Source organism: Dromiciops gliroides, chromosome 2 (assembly GCF_019393635.1).
Source record: "Dromiciops gliroides isolate mDroGli1 chromosome 2, mDroGli1.pri, whole genome shotgun sequence".
NCBI classification, from domain to species: Eukaryota; Metazoa; Chordata; class Mammalia; order Microbiotheria; family Microbiotheriidae; genus Dromiciops; species Dromiciops gliroides.
Window position 1 is genome coordinate 303,365,739 of NC_057862.1, and position 25,549 is coordinate 303,391,287.

Consider the following 25,549-nt stretch of genomic DNA (forward strand, 5'->3'; position numbering starts at 1 on the left):
CAACTCTCTATAAAGCCTTTCCGGATTCTTTGCATCTACCTTATATTTAATTACTTCATATTTACTTTGTATGTATGTACATATTGTCTCCCCCAGGAGAATATAAGCTCCTTGAGAACAGAGATTGTTTTCATTTTTGTTTTTGGATCCTCAAATCCTCTTATAGTGCCTGCTCTTTAATAAATATATTTTAATTGATTGTTTTAGTTTACAATATGAGAAACTGAATTATTTTGAATTGTATACTTTTTATATTTCTTGGATTTATTCATTTTTTACTAGAATTAACTTGTTTACTTGTTTTTAAGCAACATTTTAAAATGGGAAAAATTTGGTTTTTTTCTCCATACATATTGCAATTGGGATGAAGCTAAATGATTCTAAGAGACAAATAAGAAATTTTATGATGCTCATTCTTCTTTAACTAAATCAGATTACATACACAAAAACAGAAAGATGTAGAATTTTAGGGACTGAACCTAGTTGATTGAATGAACATGTAATAATTGCTCTGTGTTCCTATCAGATATTATCCATTTTATTTTACTGTGAAGGTGAAGTTTCAACATGAAGTATACCCACCAAGCAAACCGGAATGTGAGTCTAGCCTCTTAGAACATCCAGTGTCTCGCCAAGTGTTTATCGTTCAGGACCTTGAGATTCGTGATCGCCTGGCTACTTCACAAATGAACAAATTTTTATATCTTTACTGTAGTAAGGAGATGCCTCGAAAAGCCCATTCTAACATGGTAAAGTCTTACTTTTCCTTTTTTTTTTCATTTGTTTGTTAGTTTGAACAAACAGACAATAGAAAGATGCTCTTGTTACATTTAATTGTGCAGTACTTGAAGTCATCAAGACATAGAGTTGACCCTGAGTTCTTGAAGATTATACGGGGGGGCGGCTAGGTGGCGCAGTGGATAAAAGCACTGGCCCTGGATTCAGGAGTTCCTGAGTTCAAATCCAGCCTCAGATACTTGATACTTACTGGCTGTGTGACCCTGGGCAAGTCACTTAACCCCCATTTCCCCGCAAAAAAACAAAAACAAAAACAAACCCTACTAGAAGATTATACAGGGGGAGTGTAAGCTTTGGTTGTTTCTACCAGGCTACAATGGCATTGAGTATTGCTTTGGAGCATCCTTTGAGTGCCATCTGAGGTCCAGTATAGCAAAGTAAAGAGAGATTTGTAAACAGAAGTTTGGCATGAGTATTTTGATATACTGAAGTATAATGTGAAGAGCACTTTGAAATATTCCCAGACACTTTTCTGGTTTCCTCAAATTTTTTTTTTTGCATATTTTTTCACTAACATTGTGATAACAGTAGGAAAAAACTAGTGTTTCTGCTGACCTATTAATTGTTTTTGGAAGTGTTTCAGATCTTAAGAGTTTAAATTTTGGTCAGATATGGGCAGGAGCCTTTTTTTTTTTTTAAAGGTTAAAAGGTTTGTTTCCTTTTCCAATTTAGGAGAAAGTTTGAATTGAATTGTGGATGTGTTCATAATTTTTTTCATAATTAGGGCAAATATTATTTTGTGACAGTTCTAGTGGTTGGTTAAAAAAAGCTATTTTTTTTCACTTATCTTTTAGTTAACAGTTAAAGCATTACATGTGCGTCCAGAATCTGGAAGAGCACCACAAGAATGCTGTTTAAGAGTGTCATTAATGCCACTTCGACTCAATATTGACCAGGTTTGTATTTTTAAACCATATAGTAAATTTTAATTAAAAATATTTAGTGTAATTTGATACTCATAGCTTTTATACTTCTTATCCCTTAAGTACACAATATTTTTGCATTAAATTTATGCTTTTAACAGTTGAAGAAACTTGGTTTCTTAAAGTAAAGAAACATTTATTCAACAAACATTTGTTAAGCAAATCTTGTCTCCAACGCCATAAGACTGAGACAGAAAATTCAGTCCTTACTATCACATAATTTATAGCCTGATAGGGATAATGTAGAAAAACAGATAGCATATTATGTTAAGTTCATTAGAAAATTTGCAAAAACAATGTTATATGAGGTCAGAGTTCAAAAATAATTGAATATTTGTGAATGATTTTGTAAAACAAACAGAACTTTTATCTATATTATTTATGCCTGTATTACTGTAGGAAAAGCATATAAATGTGAGTGGTATTATGCAGCACTACTGATAGTAGTCTTAGGCACATGCTGCTAAAAAAAGATGAATGCAGATTCATTCAACAATGCACTTAGATTGCTATATTTTTTTCTTATAAAAAAGGTAATGGCTTACTAAAAAATAACTTCTGAAAATACTTATTCAAATTTAACAATACTTTACAAAAGTCATTTTTAAGGTAATTTTTCCCTATATTGGCCACACAAGTTAATAAATACTTTAGATATATGTTATTACAGTTCTCTTAATTCCCTCTTTTTTGTTTGACATTTGCATTTCAAATTTATGTTTGGGTATGATGAAGTATTGGTAGGAAATTTTGTTAATGGAAGCTACCTTCGAGGCTGGAAATCTGATCAAGCTAGCTATCTTTATGAAACAATTATGTTAAACTAATCAAACCCAGTTTTCTTTAATTGACTTGTAGGTTTTCTTTTTAAAAATATTGAATTTCAGGGACAGCTAGATGGCACAGTGGATAGAGCACTGGCCCTGGATTCAGGAGTACCTGAGTTCAAATCCAGCCTCAGACACTTACCACTTACTAGCTGTGTGACCCTGGGCAAGTCACTTAACCCCAATTGCCTCAACAACAACAACAACAAAAAATCCGATGTATTAAAAAAAAATACTGAATTTCCCTCTACAACTATAGTATACATGCTTTTAAAACAAGGAAACATTAATCTTGGATAAAGCAGCCAGGGAATCTAATTTTATAAATATATTGAGCAGTCAAGGAAAAGAATTCCCTAAGATTCTGTACCTTAAAAAAACCCAAAGCCATAGTGAAAAAAGAAAAGGCAAAGTGATGGTTGGGATGGCTTTTGGGTAAGGGCTGTGATTTTGTCTGTGTGAGTTCCCTCTCCACAGATGTAGATTTATAACTTGTCTAGAATTTGACAATCTTTGAGAGTTGTTATAGCTAAAAGCATCATCAACCTATCCACCTAAAGTGATAAGCCTTTCCAAACTTATGGTAGTGATTGAACAGCAGAAATACAATATATCACTAGACCCACACATATATACATTTGTAAATATGTGTATATATTTATAGATATGTTTTTGTTTTATGTGTATATACAAAAAACCCTCCCAAACCTTTCTACTTAAAATAATTTGTTTAACCATGTATTAAGTATGAGTACTGAAATGAGGACTGTTAACCAGTCATATTTACCCCTTGTAGTTGGATACCATATAATGTCCAAATACTTATTCTTTCTACTTTTCATTTTACTCTTTCAAAAAACAAATTGGATTCTGATTTGGATTTGTGTAATTTTTTTCTTCAGGAAGACAGTTATTCTAGTTGTCATTTTAATTTCATCCTAATTACATCTTACATGTTAAGAACTGAAACATTTCATAATCTTAAATTTTAATAAATCCAAGGAACTATAGTTTTAAATTAACTTAAATGGATTCCAATGCACAAAACTCTCATGAGGTTAGAGGGTATATGTGGCATTGGTTCCATTTTATAAGGTAAATGGATTGCTAAAACTTACACTCCTAACCAGTTTGGGAACTAGAATATGAAGCCAAGATTCTTGATATTTAGACTGTGCGTGTTTTCAGTGTCATCTTGTATATATAGGTGTAGGAGAATAGTTATGAAAACAAATTTACAAAATGACATTTTAAAGAACTATTTTCTCTGTTAGTCTCTTAGTAGGAACTCAAAATTTACAATAAATCTATCACTGAAAGTTAGATTTTAATGTAAAACAGTATTTTTGGTGGTTATTTGAAAATAGCATTAGTGTTCAGTTGATAAAATGCTCCTCTCTATTTAAAAAATGAATTGTTTCAACTAATGAAAATTTTTTTATGTAAGGATACATTTATTTGCATCCTTACATAATATGTTCTTTAAAGGCCTGCAGAATACTGACTTATAGTATTAAAATATCCCTATCTACTGGCAAAAGAATAATATTTTACATATTACTTTGTCAGAAAAAAAGTTTCTATATTTATACTTCTAATAAATGTGGTTGATATTTAATTGACCATATGTTTTGGAATTATGTAATCTTTAGTGCTCTTCTACTTATCAGATATTAGTCTATTCACCTTAAAATTTGAGGCATTGTTTAAACTGGCATTGAAGAATGAGAGAAACAGGTAAAATTTTAGTTTGCTGTATTCCAAGACTGAAGTTGAAGTTATTGGCATTCTCAATACTGATTGACATGTTTCTTGTAAAAGACTACAGGGAATGCTTTCATGTTAATGATATGAACCTTCTCTCCATACTGACGTTTCTGACTAGACAGATTTCCTGTGATAGTGTTCATTTTTTGAGACAAAACTTCATTGTAGAAGGGAAGTGCATGTTAGAGGATCATAAAATGTCATGAGTTAGAAGCCATTTTGTATAATACAAATTTAACAGGAATCTACTACATAATATCCTTTTATAAGTGGCTTTCTAGCCTCTGCCTGAAGTTTTCCCTGATCCCTCCTGCTGTTATTGTCCACCCTCCAAAACTGCCCCTTATATGTTTTTCCATTCTGTATGTGTTTTTATGTGTACATATTCTCTCCCCAAAAGAAGATGAGTTCCTTGAAGACAAGAACTATTCCATTTTTGTCCAAAGCACAGAGCCTAGCATAATGCCTGGCCCAAACAGTAGGTGCTTAATAAATGTTTGTTAATATTCATAATTTTTACATGTGATTGTGCCCTCATATACAGAGAACATTAATGAAGAGGTTTTTTCAGTATCTGAATGTTCATTGAATAAAATTTAAAAAACTAGAATGAAAGTACCTTTTTTTCTTTGTTTTTGGTTTTTAGAGAATTTCTCTTAAGTGGGTTCAAAGTTAGAAAAGGAGTCATAAGTTTTCCTTTTGGCCTATATAGGAGAGATTAATTATTGACTTAAGGATCTTTATTATTATTTTTTGGAGTTTCTAAATAGATGTAACTGTAGTTATAATCATTGAAAGCACTGTTATTTTGCCAGTGTGGGTGGGGATTCTTTCCCCTGTGACACAAATCATAACCCCACCCTTCAGCTTAGAAGATGGTTGTCAAGGGTTTCTGTAGGATTTTAAGAACCATTACTTTATGTTGTTTTTAAATTTTAGGATGCCTTGTTTTTCCTGAAGGACTTTTTCACTAGTCTTTCTACAGAAGTGGAACTTCTAATGACTCCAGATCCAGAAGGTACTTTGTATGCATCAAATGACCTAAGTTTGATTGGCTTTTTTGTCTTGGGCATGTCACTCTTCTCTGGGCTTAGTTTCCTCATCTATAAAATAAGGTTGTTGAAAAGAGACTCTCTAAAGGTTCCTTCCAGCTCTGAATGTTGTAGCGTTATGTGTTAAATAAGTATAATAATAAAGCTACCTTAAAAATAAGGCTTAGATGTGATATTTATAGAAAGTGATTAGGGGCTGCTAGGTGGAGCAGTAGATAAAGCACCGGCCCTGGATTCAGGAGGAGACCTGAGCTCAAATCCAGACTCAGACACTTGACACTTACTAGCTGTGTGATGCTGGGCAAGTTACTTAACCCTCATTGCTCTAAAAAAAAAAAAAAGCAGGGGGGGAAGGGCGGGGGCAGCTTGGTGGTACAGTGGATAAAGCACTGGCCCTGGATTCAGGAGGACCGGAGTTCAAATACAGCTTCAGACACTTGACACTAGCTGTGTGACCCTGGCCAAGTCACTTAACCCTCATTGCCCCGCAAAAAAAAAAAAAAAAGAAAGAAAGTGATTGATAAGCTATTAAGTACTCTACAAATAGAAGCTGATATTATCAGGCCTCTCTGGAAATAAAATATATTTATTTTTAATTTATGCAAAGGTATTCTGCAATCACACACATATAAAATAAGCCTTTAAATGAATTGAGCAAATTCTGTCTCTAATCTGATTGTGTTTATGTTAACTGAACATATTAAATATATATTAATGTATACTAAAAGAATTATTTTTTAAAATCCATGACTTAATTTTCAGTTAAAAAATCTCCTGGAGCTGATGTCACCTGCAGTTTGCCAAAGCATTTGAGTGCCTCAAAGGAACCAAACTTAGTCATTTCTTTTCCTGGGCCAAAGCAACAATGCCATAATGACAGTTCAGTGGAAGTCATTAATGGAGAGGAGGATGATTTAGCTGAATCAACACTGTTTAGTGATCAACCTGTGTTTTTTAGGTAAGGTTGGTTGTTGTTGGTTTTTTTTTTCTGTCAATAATTTTTTTGGAGTTTGCTCATAGAGTTTATCCATCCTTTGTTTATAATATGAACTGATGATATATCTAAATAATTTCTAACTTTTCAGAGTCCTAATCCGGAGATTTGGTACTACCACTTGATGTGCTTTTACTTATGTAGTGTAGTAAATAGAATGCTAGGCAGGGAATCAGGCATGTTCATCTTCCTGAATTCAAATCTGGCCTTAAACACTTATTAACTGTGTAACTCTGGGCAAGTCACTTAATCCTGTTTGTTGGAGGCAGCTAGGTGGCGCAGTGGATAGAGCACTGGTCCTGGAGTCAGGAGGACCTGAGTTCAAATCTGGCCTCAGAAACTTGACACTAACTGTGTGACCCTGGGCAAGTCACTTAACCCCCATTGCCTGCCAATAAATGAATGAATGAATGAATAAATAAATAAATAAATCTTGTTTGCCTCAGTTTCCTCATCTATAAAAATGAGCTGGAGAAAGAAATGGCAAACCACTCTAGTTTGCCAAGAAAATCCCAAATGGGGTCATAAAGACTTGAACACAACCGAAAAATGACTGAAAAATAAATTTGTTTCCTCCCATCACTCAAATTTAGGCAGCTCTATATAGTACATTGAATACTTAAAACCATTGGGATTTCTCATTGCATGGTTGAAATAATCATTTTCTCCCCCGCCCCTTTTTCATACTATAGAGGAGCTTTGAGAGAAGTGTGGAAACAGTTTTTTTTTTCCCTCTGATGATTTTTATTTTTTAAAGTCATAGCATGGTGCATCTTAAGAAAATAAAATTTTTCTTCTTTATTACAGGGCAGACAGCTGTTTATAAAACTCCTTATTTGTTAGCTTTAAGGAAAGGTTTTTATGTTGAATGCAAATAGCTCGTGTTTAACATTAGAGTTTGATTTGGAACATGTTTGACCAATTTTGATATTGTTAGTTTCTTTAAAAGAATAGAGATGAGATACATTAAAAATTTTTTATGGGTAGTAAAATACTTGAAAATATTTATTTTATGTCTTTATTTTCCTTTTTTCCCTAAAATTAAAATAAATTCATTTTACTCTGTAGATTTAAATAATTTTGCACATGATTAAAATTATGGTGTTTTTTTTAAACTTTCAGAGAATTTAGATTCACATCAGAAGTTCCTATACGACTTGATTACCATGGGAAGCATGTATCAATGGATCAGGTTTGTTAACTTTTCTTGAATATACTTGACAAGGGTTTAAATTAATATTTATCTCTATTTCTTCTTGTCACTTTTATACTATATTTTTCCAAGTGCTTTTATGTATGTGCACTTGCTATTGGAATTTAAGAAATTCAATTAATTATAAACATCTCAAAATAAGGAAAAGGACTGTGCAGTCAGTCAGTTGATAAGCATTTATTAACATTATTTTGTACTGTGCTAAGTACTGGCAATGCAAATATGAAAAAAGATGGTCACTGCCCTCAGGAAGCTTACAATGGTGGGGGAGAAGGAAGACAGTACACAAAAAGAAGCTTAAAAGTGAAGGGAAGGAGGAGGCAGCTAGAGAAGGACATGGTAGAAAAGTCAGGAAAGTACTACAGTAGTTCAGCAAGATGGGAAAGGAGGAGAAGTTCTGAGCTGAGTTTCCTCCTTAAGTGGAGGTTTGGAATTTGCCCTCCAATCAGGAGGGATAGATGATGGTGATGAGGTCAAGTTTCAAGCTTGATGGGGATCATGAAGTTTTTTGTAAAATGGGTTTCCTGGAACATTTTGTAAAATGTTTGGTAAAAGTAATGGAGGCAGGTGATAAATGTACAAAAACCTGAATTTTTGTCATATGCAGTAGTTTTTAAAAAAATCTGTGTGTACTTATTTCTGTGCATACATGCACACATATATGTGTCAGCATGTACTTAAAACATATACATATATAAAAGATTATCCAAGTATTAATGAATTGCTCTGTTTTTGATGTTATTCACTCTTCCCTCTGTGCAAATTTAAAAAAACTCTTTATTTTTTCCCTACATACCTGTCACTGTCCATAAGTTCACCTCCTTTTCTGCCACCTCCATCTCCTCTTACTTCCTTACAGTAAATATGAATAATCAAGTAAAACAGATCAAGATAGTGGTTGTGTATGAGAATCCATATCTTTTTTAATACTTTTAATCCATCCCATCTCTACCAAGAAGAGTCAAAGTTCTGAGGTCTTTCAGAATTTTCCCCCTCACTTGATTGTGATCATCATGTAAATGATTCTGGTTCTGGTCATTTCATGCTTTATCAGTTCATATTTATCTTCTATATTTCTCTGAATCATGTTCCTAATTTCTTAAGATTCCATTACTTTCATATGGTGGAGAATCTCTTGTTTTCTTGGTGTTGATTGTCAGGTCAAAATTAGCACAAGCAGCAGAGAATTCTGTTGCATCTCAGCCTCAAAGGCAGCATTGAGTGCATAGTCATCTGCCAACAGAAAGTCATTCACTAATTCTCCCTCTACTTTTGTTTTGGCTTGTAGTGTTTTCAAGTTAAATGGTTTACCATCAGTGTAGTATCTCACCTTGGTGCCATTTTCATTCTTGTTGAAGGCATAGGACTGCCCAGCATTGGTGTGCCCGCATCAAAGAAGGCAGTGTACTATATGAACAAAGCAGAATTGCAGTAGCACAAAGGAAACATGTGGTGCCCAAATATAGAGAGATCCCCAAATGAACTATTAGTGCCTAGCCTGTGGTAGAGCCTTCTGAGCTGATATTAGACTGATTAGCCACAGTCCATCATATACTGTACCTTGACCCCAACATCATGATATCATTGATCCTCTTCAACTACAAAGGATGAACAACACAACACTTTCATATATATTTAGTTCATATATTACCCTGTATACCCTACCTAGTTAGTACTAACCGAAGGACATTTGTTTTGTTTCTAGTACTTTGCCACAATAGAAAAATGCTTCTATAAATATTCTTGAACCTGTAAGTCCTTTCCCTCTGTACCTGATCTTCCAAGGATATAAATCTAATGATTAGTTTTGTTGCATCAAAGACTATGTACAGACTGGGTGTGGTAGCACTGACCTGCAATCTCTGATACTAGGTGATGCTGAGGCTTGAGCTTGGGAATTCTGGGCTTCAGTAGGGCTAAAGTCAGTCAAGTGTTTCACTAAATCTTTAATAGTGAGACTCCAGAAGTGGAGATGGGATTGGGCAGGAGCACTAGGTTGCCCAAGAAGTAGCAAATGTGCCCAGGTCAAAAATAGAGCAAATCAGGACTTCCATGCTAATCAGTGAATGAGCCATTCTAGTTCTAACCTGGGCAAGGTAGATCCAGTTGTCCTGTTCTTCCCCAAACTAAACCAAACCCTACCCCTTACCCCTAAAAGAGTATGTACAGTTTTAGTGTCTTTTTAGTTATAGTTCTAGATTTTTTTTTCCAGAATATGAATCAGTTCACAGCTCTACCAGCAGTGCAGTAGATTCTTTCTTGTCTCACAATCCTTGTAACAGTTGGCTCTTTTCCTCTTTTGTAATCTTTGATAATCTAATGGGTATGAGGTAAAACCTCAGAGTTGCTTTCATGTGCATTTCTCTTTTTTTAATTGCAGTATTTTCCCATGTGGTAGCTTCATTTGAGAATTGTCTATTCTTATCCTTTGATCACATATCTAGTTAGGAATGGCCCTTATATTTATATATTTGAATCACTTCTTTACATATTTTGGATATTAGCTCTTAATCAGTGAGATACACTCTGAAGATATTTTTCCAAATTACTTCCTCTTTCATGGTGAATTTTTTTGGGGGGTTGGTGTAGAAGTTTTAAATTTTATGCAGCCAGAATTATTAATTCATACTTGCTTTTTATTAAAGGTTAGGTGTTGCTTTTTTTCATTTTAAAGGGTACATTAGCTGGAATTCTAATTGGTCTAGCCCAACTAAATTGTTCTGAACTAAAGTTGAAGAGACTTTTCTATCGACATGGGTGAGTTGAACTGTTACATGAAACTTGTATACTGAAATTACTAAAAGCAGGTTAAAACCTAATTTTTATAAATAGCATAATTTAAAAGTAGTTTTGAGATTGAAATTTCATTTTTAGTAGAACCAGGTAGGAATCAAGAGACAGCATAATAGAGCAAGACCTGAGTTTATATCCTGCCTCTGATGCTATCATGCTAGTTTTGTGACCTTTGGGAAGACACTTGAGGTTTCTGAAGCTTCATGCTTCTCTCTAGGTTTTGTTAAATTATAGATGAATTGTGATTTCCATGGTGAAGAGCATCTCTATACCAGCAGTGAAACTACAAGTCCTTGATGTCTTGATGAAGAAAAATTAATTTGCGTTGCATGGAAGTAGAATTTATTAGGCCAAGATTTAGCCCTCACAAAATGATGTAATAATAGTAATAATAATAATAATAATAATAATAATAATAATTATTATTATTTTTACAAATTGAGATAGCACTACAAAATGTTAACATTTTCTTATATTAAAATAAGTAAAATAAGAAATATTTGCTAGTGAATAGTGTAAAAGACATCTACATGGCTAGGAACTAATCAGATACTTGTGGTTCTTATTTTTCCTTTGCTTCTGAATGTCAGTCATTTAAATTCCATACATTTCTGTTTATTATCTATAAAATTAGAGTAATAGAAAGCACTGTTTAAGTTAACCTTGGGGTTATATAAGTATATATAATTCATTTAGTGTTAACATATTCAGAGAAACTCAGGTTGTACTTTAGAGGATCAGTTTTAAAATGTTTTATTTTTAACAAACTGTATAGCTATAATTTAAAACTTTTTTAAAGTGGAAAACTTACTCATAATATTTCACATTACTTCTATATTTACTAATAGTTATTTGCTATGTAGTTTGCTAGGTGTAGACAAATTATTCTCTTATGCAATTGCGGAATGGCTTAATGATATTAAGAAGAACCAGCTACCAGGAATTCTGGGAGGTGTTGGGCCTATGCATTCATTAGTACAATTAGGTGAGTTAAATTTTGTTTTATAAGGGTTTGGAGAGTGGATAATCGTCTAGTTAGAATGACAGGATAGCTACTGAGATTTAGACCAATTAATGCCCTCAATGTATTCTAGTGCAAGGCCTGAAGGACTTGGTCTGGTTACCAATAGAACAGTACCGAAAGGATGGCCGCATTGTAAGAGGATTTCAAAAAGGAGCAGCTTCATTTGGTACTTCAACAGCAATGGCTGCTTTAGAACTAACAAACAGAATGGTTCAAACTATACAGGTACTTTTTTATGGCTATGAAACTATGATTTTGACAAAGAAGCATATTAAAATTTCTGTAAAATGTTATTTTTAAATAAAGCTGCTTTTAAACTGCATAGTTTAAGTGTGGGAAGAGTTAGGGTTAGAAATTTATAATTATTTAGTCCTTGGTATATTTTAATCACCAATTTTAACTTCACTCCAAAGATAGTGTTACCAACTTCATAAATAGGTGGTTTAATGTTTGCATGTTTAAATAAATTTAAAAGAAGTGAGTTAGTAGAACTGGTAACATTTCTACCTATTTGGAAACAAAGATCACAATCAAGTTCAAGGGAGGGTCCTGGAGCAAACACTTGGTTCTTTTGGGTTTTGGAGAGCCTGGCTGCAACTTTAAAATTCACAGACCACTCTGTTGTGATTATAGGTGCTATGACATTGTTAAACATATTCCTTTTTTGACATTAGCAATTTGCATAAAGCTAGTTTCTAGTTTATTAAATTCTTTAGACTAAAAAGCTATGCATATTTTTTAATTAAAAAGTACATCAAACTGTAAATATTTAGAAATTATCCTCTTAGGGAAGTTTTGATTTTTAGTAAAAAATGATAAGACTTATAAATTTGAATAAATGTATTCAAATGTAGTTGGTTTACTGGAATAGCAATGTTGTAGAATTTATAATAAGTAGGCCAAACATAGAGTAAGGAAATGTTTGTGATCTAATGTTTTATTGTGAATTCTTAACTTATTTCCTGGTACAATTATCTAGGCAGCAGCAGAGACTGCTTATGACATGGTATCCCCTGGTACAATTTCTATTGACCCCAAAAAGATCAAAAGATTTTCTCATCATCGCTTAGCACATCAGCCAGTAGACCTGAGGGAAGGTGTGGCCAAAGCATATAGTGTCGTAAAGGAGGTAAGTGAACACTAAGTCTATGGTAAGTCCAAGATCATTTTGAATATTTTTATGTCTTTTGATCAAAAATTCATTGTGTTTATTGGAAATACTTTTAAAGAGACAAGATAGCACAGTTTTGAGAGAATTGTTAATAGTACCACATATAGGAATGTCATTTGTAAATGAGGGAAAGGTGCTAAATAATGAGTGATAAGAGAACTGTCTTTTGAAGCCGGAAGACACATGCTAACTTTCTGACCATGGGAAGATCTGTTAGTGCCTCTGCTATCTTTTAAGATTTGTTACTGATGAATTGCTATCTACACTGGTGAAGGAACTTTCCACACTGGGAATTCTCCATATTTAAATCACATATTTGAAAACCAGTTTAAATTACTGTTTTAGATCAGGATGTTAGAAACACAGCTAACCACTGAGTGTCAGCAGGTCAAGTGTTGGCAGCCCTAGTGTTCCTAGCAGGTCACCGTTCAAAAACTCCAAGCTGGCAGCAGTTGGTGAGTGAAGGCTTTATTCATCTTCACGAAGATGGGCACTCTCCTGAATGTGCTGGAGAGTATGCACTGAAGGGAGGTCTCTCACCTCTATTTATACCCCTTAAGGGATCCCCTCCGACCAATCACATTAAGGCATTTCAGTACCCCTCATCTACATACTCCCCCATCAACATACAACATAACAATAACAACCAATCAGATTGTACCAAATGGACCAATCACAGTACTAGAAACTAGTCAGGTGGTACCAGTTGACCAATCAGATTTTACAAACTATGATACCAGACTATAACCTATTCTGGGCAAGAGTGTCAGCTCCTCCTCAGAACAATACTGTGTTAATGTACATAACTCTTCAAGAAAGAAAACCTGGCTTGGGGTTTGACCAATCAGATTTCTCCTTTTACCAACCAGTCAGATTGTGGCCTTAGGCCCCAACTCTATGCTGGAGTAACAATGTCCCCATTCCCCACCAAACAGTGCTTGTGTAAACATAACCTTTCAAAACAAAACTCAAGTCAGAGCTTGAGCTCTGAGTTATGTGGGGATTACCTCGGGTGCCTCAAGGTGATCTCCCAGCCCAGCCAGACTCCCACAAAACCTAGGCCCTTCTTCAGAGCCTTGTGTGCTGAGTGGCCCCTTACTGGGAGGTTTGGACCACAAAACTGTAGGGCCTGAAACCAGACTCACTCTCTGTCTTTAGGGCTCTGAGAAGAGTCCAAATATAGTCTTTTCTCTCAAGGACTTCTTAAATTTTTTCCATTTGCTTTTTACCTGAGAAATTTTAATGTGACCCTTGGTATATACAAATCAAACATTTACTGCCAAATTTTTAGTGACCCCCTCATTCAGTTACATGATCTCCCTACAGGGTTGTGAGCCACAGTTTAAAAAGCTTTGGTTTAGATGACCTGTATAATCTTCTTCAAAAATGGGGAGAGAGAGAGAGAGAGAGGAGGAGGAGGAGGAGGAGGAGGAGAAGAAGAAGAGAAAATGAGAATAGCTGTAGATAGAAAGTATTGGGTATATTGCTGATGGTCTTTGAGGTGGTTCTAGGCATTCTTTCATGTTTTCAGTACTTTGAGGATATCTGCTTTTGTTGAAGTGATTATATTGTCTACCAGCACAGATTACAAACCTGCCAATTTTTGAGTGGTCTTCACGAATTGATATAGTTTAAAAAAAGTTAATCATCCATTTACTAACTAACCTTCTAATGATGACCTGCTCTACACTGAGGTAGGCTCGTTCTCAGACAAAAGACACATTATCTGTGATATCACAATTATAACATTATTTCTGATTGAATTAATCTCTTTATTTGGGGTCTTCTCAAAAGCAGTTTTATTCTGGCATCTTGGGAATTAAGTCTTTTGTCCTTAGTAGCTTGTGCTCCAAAGAAGTATGGGTAGAACTTAAAGGTGGCCAGGAAAAGATTAGGGGTCACTGAGAGATGGAAAAGAGCCAGTTTTTAATTTTTAATTTTTTAATTTTTTTTTAAGCTACAGATGAAAAAGAAAGGTATTAGAAATTGCTTCGAATTAATTCAGAGAGAAAAACATATGAAGAGCTGTGGAGATTATAACTGAGTAAAAGACAGGTTTGGGTCAGATTTTATACTTATAAAAAGTAAAAGGATTTTTGAAAGGGTGGGAGCAAGGGCATAAGAGAATGGGTGAGGGAATGAGATAATGAATTTGAAAAGTGGAATTTAGGTGAACAAGTAGCAAAAGCATCAGTAGAAGAGGAGAAATTCAGAGGATCCTAGATGTTTAGAAATGGGAAAAGGAATCATTTTAGACTGAATTTCAATTATATATGAAAAATCTGTAGAGGAGGAACTAAAATAAAAAAGCTACAGAGTGATATACATGTATATATGTATGTATGTATGTATGTGCGTGTATGTGTGTGTATATATATATATATATACATATACATATATGTATATATGTCTAGATAGACAGACAGATATGGTAGGTATTTCTTCCTCAGATCTTAATAACTGAAGAGAACAGAAACAATTGTGTTTATAGATGTTTCTTTCTTGGTGTTGGGGAAGAACTTGTTTATATCTAAGGATTTTTCTCAGTTTGATCACAGTATATACTATTAGTTATTGCCATAGCTTTGGCTTTAAAATGTTTATTTCAGTCTCCTAGCCACTTTTCTCTTTGTCGTATAAATTATTTTCTAGTATTGCTATAATGAGAAGAAATCAAGTCTTCATTGTCTTGCTCTAAATGGTTGGACTCTGTCTTGGGACAAGTATCACTAGATGATAGATACCTCATTCTTGGACTGCTACATTTCCTGTTACTAGTTTTATCTCATGTTGAAGGAGAAAAAAATTTTTTTTTAATCTGCCTGTCTCACTCTTTCCAAACTTTTTTGTTGGCATATTAGAAAAATGAGTCGTAGCTTTTCTTGCTATATAATTTCTTTTGTATATTTCTCATCCAATCCCTGGGATATTTATTTGTAGAATTTTAATATTTGGATGGTCAAGATAATTTTCATGGAGTTACAATTATGACAAGGAAAAGAAAACTTATTGTAGCAGTATTATTTATATCATTGAACAAGTTCTTTCTTTCTCTGTTGATTTCATTTACTGTATTTAATACATGTGTTTTAAATATTCTTTTAAAATTAAAAAGATTTTATACAATTTCTTGTGTTAAAATTGTTCTCTTGTTCTAAAAGACTGCTTGATTAATAGCTATCTTTTCTAACATAAGCTAATTTAAATGATATTAAAATAGTTATTTGGCGTTTAGTGAATTTCATTTTCTTGTTAGTGCCAGATGAAAAGACATCATCAAGATTATCAAGAATTATTTAAAAGATTTTTTTTTGGTAAATTGTTGCGGTCAGAAAAGTTACTTTTAGGTTATTAAATATTTTTGGAGGTTGCTTAAGGTATAGGTATACCCCACTTAATGTTAATCGATACTAAGAAAACCCAATGTCAGACAAAATGACATTACAGGGGGTAGCTAATTCCATAGCAATCATGATTTGTTATAAATGCGCCATTAATTTAGTGATTACCTGGCAGGGTTTCATAATTCTAATGGTTGTGTTTGGTTATATTAATGATGCTGTTGAAATATGATCATGATCAAGACATCTTTTTTTTTGTACAGAAATTCTTCAAGAAAATGTTAAATCATGCTTCCTTTTTATTTTAAATTAGAATTTTAAGTGAAAAATAATTGGTGGGTTGTCTCTAAAGCGTAATTTGTTTTATAATTATGGGAGAAATTTTGATTAAATAGACCAAAAATATGCATTACACTTTAAAAACTTACAATTAAGAAGGATTTTTTGTTGTTGTTGTTTTAGTAAAGCCTATTCTTTTTTTTTTCTCTCTCTCTACATCAGGGTATTGCAGACACTGCTCAAACCATCTACGAAACTGCTGCTAGAGAGCACGAGAACCGGGGTGTTACTGGAGCAGTAGGAGAAGTTCTCCGTCAGATTCCACCAGCTGTAGTTAAACCTCTGATTGTTGCAACAGAAGCAACATCAAATGTTTTAGGTGGAATGAGAAACCAAATTAGACCAGATGTTCGACAAGATGAATCACAAAAGTGGCGCCAAGGGGATGACTGATACTTCCAACATGACTCTTTATGAAGATAATGAAAGTGGAAGTAAGGAACATGATATCCCAGTGGCAGCTTTAGATGGAACTAATTTGAATTTACTGTGTTTATCTCAGGAGCAGAGCCTTTCCTTAGTTAAGCAATTTCATATCAAAACAACTTGTAGCCAAAACCTTCTAAGCATTTTAGGGCAAGTTTGATACTTGGCTTTAGTAATGACTCTCACTTATTATGTCTGATGGCTAGTTCCACATGTCTTGGGTCATGTGCTTGCTTTCATTAAAACATAAACCATAGTTCTCTTTTGATGGCTGAAGTGTTATTAGAAGCAGCCCTTTCACAACACATGGAATTCAAATGTTTTCTGAGCCCTTAAAGATTACCTGTCAGTTGTTCTTCTTTGATGTGTAGAACTAAAAACATCACGTTTAAAGCATCAGTTTTGGTTGTGAGTAATAGAAGTAAATGGGATTCTCAATTAGGAATATGTGGAAGACATCTGTTGAAAAAAGTGAATTTAATATTTATATTTTTAATAACAACCTGTGAATATATTATGTAACATTTATGCATATATAATATATATGTATACACACACCCTTATTTCTAAGGGATTTTTTTGGGGGGAAATGACCATTTTCAGACATGTTCTATTGTGTTGCACTTTAAATAATTTATTCTGCAAAATTGTAGATAAATACAAGGTCATGTGCATTATTCTTAAGTGAGTTAGAAACTTACAAATATTATAAAGATGAATGAGTGTGATGAAGATTTTGGTAAAGGATACATGTGCTTATTTAACTATAAATGAAATTGCTCTTTTTATGTCTGCCTGAGAAAAATTATATCTTTGATTTTAAGCAGATAGAGATTTTGAGCTTGATAGGATGGTATAGAGTGTGGGAGGAAAGGAAGGTTGTCCTTTTTTTTCTTCTTTTAGATTAACCAGTACTTCTCCCCCTAACACACACACACACACACACACACCCTCTCATTAACTGTTTCAAAGTAAAAATTTTAACAGGCTAACTGTACATTTCAATAGCCTGTCATATTTTAATAAAATAAGTTTATTTAAAAATAAAATTGTTTTATGTGCCTCTATATAATTTATATTCTTTAGAGTGTATTCAGAGAAATTAAACTTATTTATCCTATGATTCTTAGAAAAACTTTCTCAAAACTGGATAATATCAAGTAAATCACTCTCCAGACATAAGATAGGATTTGCTACCCAAAACAAATATCCTAGGCTACACATGTGTCTGACATAAGCTAAAATAGTAATTAAATGTCTGGCCACCATTTCAATTTGTAATATGTAATATCAAATTCTCTCTTATAAGGAATTTCAGAATATTACCTTTTAAGTTATAGACTAGAAAATTAAGTTGCTTTTTCAATTAAGAAATATCAGTGTAAACAGTGGTCCAAATTTACTTCAAGATATTAAAAAATGAATTTTGAATGCACTTGTTTTCTCTTTTTAGAAATTTTAAAAGAGGGTATCTTAGAAATAGTCCATCTGTGCATTACTAGAACAGTTGACACCTATTAGCTGCACAAGCACAGCACAATTTTTGCCAAATATGACACAAATTAAGCAATGTAGTTATAGCATTTTGTTATTATAAGGATTTAATCTTTTTCAGGAGAAATACAGACATGCTACATATAAAAACCCCAGAATAAGCCATCCTTTTAAAGTAGAATCTCAACTAACTATATATCAGGTTAAGTCTTTTATTAATTATGACCTCAGTTAAAAGGTGAAAGTGTTTGTTACTGTACAGCTAAGACATTTAGTTTCTATTCTTTTACTTGTTTCTAGTCTTTCTGTGGTCACACTATGCAAATGCGTAGTCCAGAGAAATAAAATTCCACTTGTAACATTCACTCTTAAGTAGCTAACAAACATCTTTTAGAAATTGCCTTCATAAATTCTGCTTTAACAAATACTTGTATAACCTCCAGTTGTATAGAACACTATTTGCACATTCAGGCCAACAGTCCACAGCAAATGAGTGGATAGAATTTACAAGTTAGTTTAAATGAAATGTACCTTTGCTAAAAGTGTGTATATGTACAGTACTTGTGTTTGAATATTTGTATAATATTAAGCATCTTTAAATAAAACTCAGTGTTCTTCCAAATGTATTGATGTTTTTGGAATTTTAAGTAACCTTTTTTTTTTTTTTTTTGGTAGAGTGCTTCCTGGCTTTAGGGGCTTAGGCTGATAAAATCTTAGTGCTCTGATCTTTTCACAGAATGCTGGGCATTCAGATCTTTTAAATGTTTCTAGTAATTGAATTTATTTTTTGACTTAACAATGTTCCCTGCCTAATTTAACTTAACCATGGTAAATGATGGAGTAATTGATATCTTTTCTCAGATCAGATAACATAGATAAAGTGCTTTATAAATATATTTTTATTCAGATTATTTCATATTGGGGCCCGCTAGGTGGCGCGGTAAAGCACTGGGCTTGGATTCAGGAGGACCTGAGTTCAAATACAGCCTCAGACACTTGATACTTACTAGCTGTGTTAACCCTTATTGCCCCGCAAAAAAACTCCAAACAAACAAAAAGAAAAACAAGAATATTTCATATTGCACTTAAATACGGTTATTTAATGTTAAAAAAGGGAGAAAGGAGTGTTTACCTTCTTCAGTGCTAATGTTGTGATGCTAATAAATTATCCCTTTTTCACATTAAATCCTGTTCCTATTATCTCCATAATTATAATCATTTGCAAATACATTGAATGCTGAACATGTACTTTATGTGTGAAAGTTAAAAAAACAACTTTGCTTTTAGCTTTGGGTTTCTAATTTAATGAAATGGTATTTGGAGGAGATTCTTATGTCCCTTCAAGCTTATTTTTTAGATAATGAAACTAGTAAACCGTAGGGTTTTTTTTCTCCATGCTTAAAATGTTGATAGCTTTGGGTTAAAATGGGGTGGGGGGGGGCAGGGAGGAAAGCAAGAAACACATTTTTTATTTTAAAAAAAGAAACATTAAAAATGGAAACATTTCTCAATTTTCTAAATTAAGACTGAATGTAGACTTCATATCTCTGTTTTCTGAATTTCAGTCTTTGTGTTTCATTCACAAATGTGTAATGTATCTGGCCAACTTTTGATCATATGAAGGCTGATTTTGTGTAGACCCTTTATGTCTCCTTCCCACTGCCATCTCCTGTTTGGCCATCAGAGTGCTTATTAGCGCTCTATCCAAGAATGTGGAACAATAAGAGCAAGAACAAATATAATTTAAATTCATGAGTTTTTTCTTTTCGATTGTTCAATTCTTAGGAAAGGTTTGATAGACAGAAGGCTTTGAACTAATGACTAAAATGAAGATTGAGATTGCCTTTAAAAAAAATTATTATCACAGATAATTGTCCCTATCAGGTCATAGGAGGCAGGATAGGGCATTGGATTAGTTGTGAGGAGACCTAAGTTGTAGTTCTGGCACTGCTACTACTTCACTATGTGTCCTTGGAAGTCATTTCCTAGTTATGGCCCTAACTTTTCTCATTTGTAAAATGAAGGTGGTTGGACTAAGATCACTTCCATGGTTTCTTACAGCCCTAAGACACTGACTGTGTACCCATTTAGAAAATGGCTACTACTTCTTAGAAGAAACAATTTAAGAATGTATTTAGAAATCTTAATATTGTGTTTACAGTGACATGTTTATTCTATATTTTTAAAAAGTTGTATAATCTAGAGGACCTGGTTGGAAGTCAGGAGGGAATAGTTCTAACCTCTACACCTCAAAGCTAGCTTTGTGACATGGAGTGAACTGATTAGCTTCTCAGCTTCACTTTTCTTAATCCTGAATTACTAGGATTGTCACAGGACCTTTTTTGGGTTGGACTGAGACTAGCATGACCTTTAGGTGGGAATTTTATTCTCTATTCCTCCCTCTGCTCCCCTTCTTTAATCATTAAAAGTTCCTTAAGTTAAGGGGAATGCTCATGAATTTCTTTCAGTTCCTTGGATGTAAGGCGTTATGTAAACACAAGGTGGTATCATTATTATATGTGTATAATCATGTGTGTGTATATATATTATTTAAAAATGCTGTCATACATTAGAATGTGTTAAACACATTTCATGATCTGTCCATAAGTATATTAAATGCAAGTATAAGTTTAATTTATACTTCTTAGGATGCTTATCAAGTGCTATATTTGTACAGTATGTGTAAATAATGGTACAAAATGTATGTGTCATCATTTGCCAACTCCAGTTGTCTTGCAGTTTATTGTAGGATGCACAGTCACTCTTTATTTCTGGAACTTCTTTGTCAAACGAGTTTTAATTCCATTTATTTTTCTGTATGATCTTAGCCAATTCAACAAGCATTTAGTAATCAAATACTATGTAGAAGACAGGCTACCCATTCTAACACAGAGTTATATTGTGTAGCTGAAAATGATTCAACCAGCCTGCTTTGGTTTTGTTTATAGGCAGCCTTTTTTTGTTGTTGTTGTTAGTCATTAGTGAATCAAAGGTGGAAACATTATTTCAATACATAATATTGATAATGCAGTTATTTAGCTTAAAAAATCGAGTGTTTCAACATTTCATGCACATATGTATATTGACATTTTTCTTTTTTAAAAAATGTTTTTGCATTAATATTATAATTTGACTTAAGAAAAAATTTCTGAAGAGTTGTGTATTTGGTTTTTTTTTCCCCAACAAATATCTAGTACACATTGAACACCAGCACTCTGTTTTGAAGGGTCAGGAACTTAGGAGATCTTAAGTGATATATTCTCATCTTTAATACATCAGATTGATTCAGATTCCTAAAAAAACCAGTTTTTTTAGTACTTTGCTCTTTCAAATGTATTTTTGTATAAAAGAATAATTTCTGATAGCTGGTTACATTATTTGTGTGTTATTTGTGAAAACTGCAGGTCATATAACACTGTCTACCTTTTCTATGTTAATAAACTGGGGAATGTGGCCATAAATTGCCTAGCATTCATAATGGAAGCTTTATACAAACATTTTGATTTGTTACAAATGCAGAAGTTGAATTATCATGAATAAAAGATTATATAAAGTTTACAAGTATTTATTATTGTCATTTTGTCCTAATAAACTGTAATTGTTTATGTAAGCATTTAAAAAAATGCCTATGCTGTGTGAAAATTGTTGTGGGAATAGAATTTAATGGTGTGATTAAAGTATTTTTATGGATTGAATTCTCTTAGAACAAATTAATTTTTCTTTTGTGATAAAGAGGCTTTCAGATCATAGGATCCAGAGATATTTAGAACTAGAAGGGATGTTTAGAGGCCATTTTGTCAAGTCTCCTCATTTGTGACTTGCCCAAGATCATATGGCTATTAAGCATGTGAAGGAAGATTTGCACTTAGGTCAAGCTTAGTACTCTGTCCACTTTACTACCTAGTTATAATGAAGAACTTCACTATAGCCTTGACATAATGCTGTCTTTGAACATATGTGGAATTGTGAATTGAGATTCATAGAAAGGTAAATCTAAAAGAGACAGAATGTTCAAATGTTAACTGTTGAGTTGTAAAGGACCTTAGTCATACAATATAGAACACCCTAATAGGCCTTATCAATCATCTAATCCAATCTGCCTTATTTTACAGAAGACAAAATAGTCCAGAAGAAATAAGCTATTAATCTTATTATTTCACTACTCTGTCCTTATTACTCTGGAGCCTTAAAAAACATCATTATGGCAAGGAACTGATAACGGATTTGGGAAGACTATGCCAGTGGAGCACAATCTCTGGCAAGTCCAAACCAGGAAAGACTTTTAAGTCAGGTATAGGCTGAGTGACCAGTTGTGTGCCTGAAACAAGCTAACAAGCTAATGCAAGAAACAGGCTAGTTAACTAGCTCAGTGAGGCTTGTTACAGAGAGAAATGAAAAGCCTGAGAGGCAGAGTTTCTGGGTAATTAATAATCAGTTTATTAATTAGGTTAGCTGATAATAAATTGATGGTTAATGATTTTGGTAACCAAAGACAAAACCAGGGAGAACATTGAATGTTTACCTTTGGAAAAGGGAGTGCTCCTGACAGGTGAAAATCAGCTCTGATTGGTGAACAATTAAAGAGGAGATGGAATTTGAAATGAGAAGGTGGGCTGAAAGCCTTTAGCTCCTGGAGCTGAGAACAGTTATGAGACTCAGCTACCTCCATCTCTATGCAGACCACTCTGGTTGGTTTGATGCTTCATGAGATGGATTACCCTAAACTGCAGAGGAGGGATGCAAAGACATGGGCTTAATGTTTTGGGGCTGGGATTCACCTAGATTGGATTCTGTTTAAACTAAACAGAAGTAAGGTCTCCTAGTTGAGTTGGGATCCCACCCAAGTTTGAGGAGCATGTTCCCAGAGGATTTGGCCTCTCGTCTATCAGTGATACCCTTCAGAGACTGACTCACTTACAGGGGCTGGTTCCTGAGTGAGGAATTGGAAAAAGTCTTAATCTTAATTTGATAATTGGTCATTAATATAATGGATAATAATAATTTCACCAAAGAGTTGACCAGTTGACTTTTTAATCATAGCTACTTATAAAGACCATCTCTTATGTGTGGCATGGAGAGAAATTAGGGGGAAAAACATACTAAAGAAATCACATCCTTCAAGAACTGAATTACTTTGCTGCCATCTTAAAGGCAGGTAAGGTTAGCTTGCCAAAGAACTTGAAGCAAATTAATTAGGAGAGCTAATCCATAAAATGGTGTAACAGAAAAGGGCCAGCTATCTTCTCCCTAGTTAAAAGGAAAATGGAGGATGGTCTCTAGAAAAGCCTATGTTAGGCACTGTATTAAATGTTGGGGATACAAGTAGCTCATAGTCTAATGGAGATGACATGCAAACAAATGATATATGCAGGATAAATTGGAAATAATCCCAGAAGGCATAAGATTAAAGAGGACTGGGAAAGTCTTGCTTGCAGAGAGTGAGACTTACTAGAAACCAGGGAAGCCAGGAGGAAGAGAATTCCAGTGAAAAATACCTGGAAGTAAGGAATAGTAAGGAATGGAAATAAAAGAATGTAATGTGGGAGTTTGAAAGGAATAGTAAGGTCAGTGTCATTAGATCAAAGAGTTGAGGGGATGGGAGTGGTAAAATGAAAGAAGATTGGAAAAGTGTGGGAGTAGGGGTGGGGGTAGTTTATGAAGGGCTTTAAAAGCCAAGCAGGATTTTTATATTTGATCTTAGAAGTAATAGAAAGCCAGTGCTTGGAGAGGTCCAGTCAACAAAAAATTCATTAAATACATACTATATCTTAGGCTTGGTGCTAAGCTCTGGGAAATACAAATACAAGTGAAAAAGGCAGTCCTAAAAGCTTACGTTCTAATGAAGGAAAACGACGTAAAAAGCAAAAAGAGGAGTGGGAGGGAGAAGATACCCAAATGGGAGCATGATACAAAAAATTTGAAATCAGAGGAGAGCAATGAAGACAAGCATGACCCGTTTAACTTCATTGTCCTGCTAGACCTCCAGCCTGTGAATGGGTGATGTCGTCTGCACCTCCATATTGGTACTTTTATCCATGGCTCTCTTGCTTGCAGCATTGCTCATTTTTGGTAATTTTTGCCTCCTGATGCACTCATTGGGCATCACTTGTTATTACTCCCCTTCCGTGATATCCATGATATCTTTCCCTATCTACTGGCTCCTTCCCTGCTGCCTATAAACATGCTCGTGTGTCTCGTCCCTAAAAAAAGGCTCACTAAAGTCTGCCATCTCCTCAAACTATCATTCCATAGCTCTTCTCTTTCTCAGCCAAACTTCTAAAAGTTGCTTCCACTATTGCCTCATTTTGTCTTCTCTCACTTCTCAATCCCACACAAACTGGCCTCCCAACTTTATCACTTAATTGAAACTGCTCCCTCCAAAGTTATTAATGATTTTCTGATTGCCAATTTAATGACTTTTTTTCAGTCTCATCTTTCTTGAAATCTCTACCATTCGACAGTTTAGCCTATCCTTTTTTTTTTTTTTTTTTTTTTAGTGAGGCAATTGGGGTTAAGTGACTTGCCCAGGGTCACACAGCTAGTAAGTGTTAAGTGTCTGAGGCCGGATTTGAACTCAGGTACTCCTGACTCCAGGGCCGGTGCTCTATCCACTGTGCCACCTAGCTGCCCCTAGCCTATCCTTTTCTATTGAATATTTTGTGACACTGTTCTCTTCATTCTCTTAACTACCTGACCACTTCTCTGTCTCCTTTGCTGGATCATCTGAAACCATAAGGGCATTTCTCTTCTCTGGGATTTCATTAGGTCCCATGTGTTTAATTGTCATTTCTCTGTGGGTAACTCCCAGATCTATATATGTAGCCCTAATACCTCTTTTGCACTTGCCTTATTTTCAATGGATCTCAAATTCAGTATGTTCAAAACATTTCATTGTTTTTCCCCCACAAACCCACCCCTCTTCTGAAATTCCTTATTGCTGACAAGAGCTTTTATATCATGTTTATCCCTGCCACCCACAATATATCCATGTGTATATATTTAAGTAACCCCCCCCCCCACATCTATATATAAGTATATGCTGTCTCCCCTGCCTAGATCATAAGCTCCTCAAGGGCAGGGACTGTTTTGTTTCTGTCTTGTATCCCCAGCACCTAGTTTGGTGTGTGGTGCATGTTAATTTTAGTAAATGCTTGTTGATTGAGTCCTGAAACATTTAGAAAAAAAAAAGGATCATAGATTTTAGAGCTAGAGGAGACTTTAGAAGCCACCTAGTCCAACTCTAACTTTAGAGATGTGAAATCAGCTAATGGAAATAACCTACCCAAGGTCACACATGAAATAAATTTCAGTTGGGATTTTAGTTTAGGTCTGCTAATTCCAACTCCAGCTTACTTTCCACTGTACCATTAATCCTTAAAAAGAATTA

At 34.1% G+C, this 25,549-nt stretch overlaps 1 protein-coding gene across 4 annotated transcripts in view; it reads left to right on the forward strand.

The window, feature by feature from the left end:
* The window catches only part of ATG2B (autophagy related 2B), a 128,014-nt gene extending 106,206 nt beyond the window's left edge, over positions 1–21,808 (forward strand). For all 4 annotated transcript variants that reach the window (XM_043983523.1, XM_043983524.1, XM_043983526.1 and 1 more), the window contains exons 33-42: positions 555–749; positions 1,593–1,694; positions 5,255–5,333; positions 6,130–6,325; positions 7,484–7,553; positions 10,249–10,331; positions 11,231–11,352; positions 11,462–11,616; positions 12,371–12,520; positions 16,405–21,808. In XM_043983523.1, the coding sequence (XP_043839458.1) occupies positions 555–749; positions 1,593–1,694; positions 5,255–5,333; positions 6,130–6,325; positions 7,484–7,553; positions 10,249–10,331; positions 11,231–11,352; positions 11,462–11,616; positions 12,371–12,520; positions 16,405–16,635 (1,383 nt within the window). In that variant the 3' untranslated portion in view covers positions 16,636–21,808. The remainder of the gene's footprint in view (positions 1–554; positions 750–1,592; positions 1,695–5,254; positions 5,334–6,129; positions 6,326–7,483; positions 7,554–10,248; positions 10,332–11,230; positions 11,353–11,461; positions 11,617–12,370; positions 12,521–16,404) is intronic.
* Positions 21,809–25,549: the final 3,741 nt, after the last annotated feature.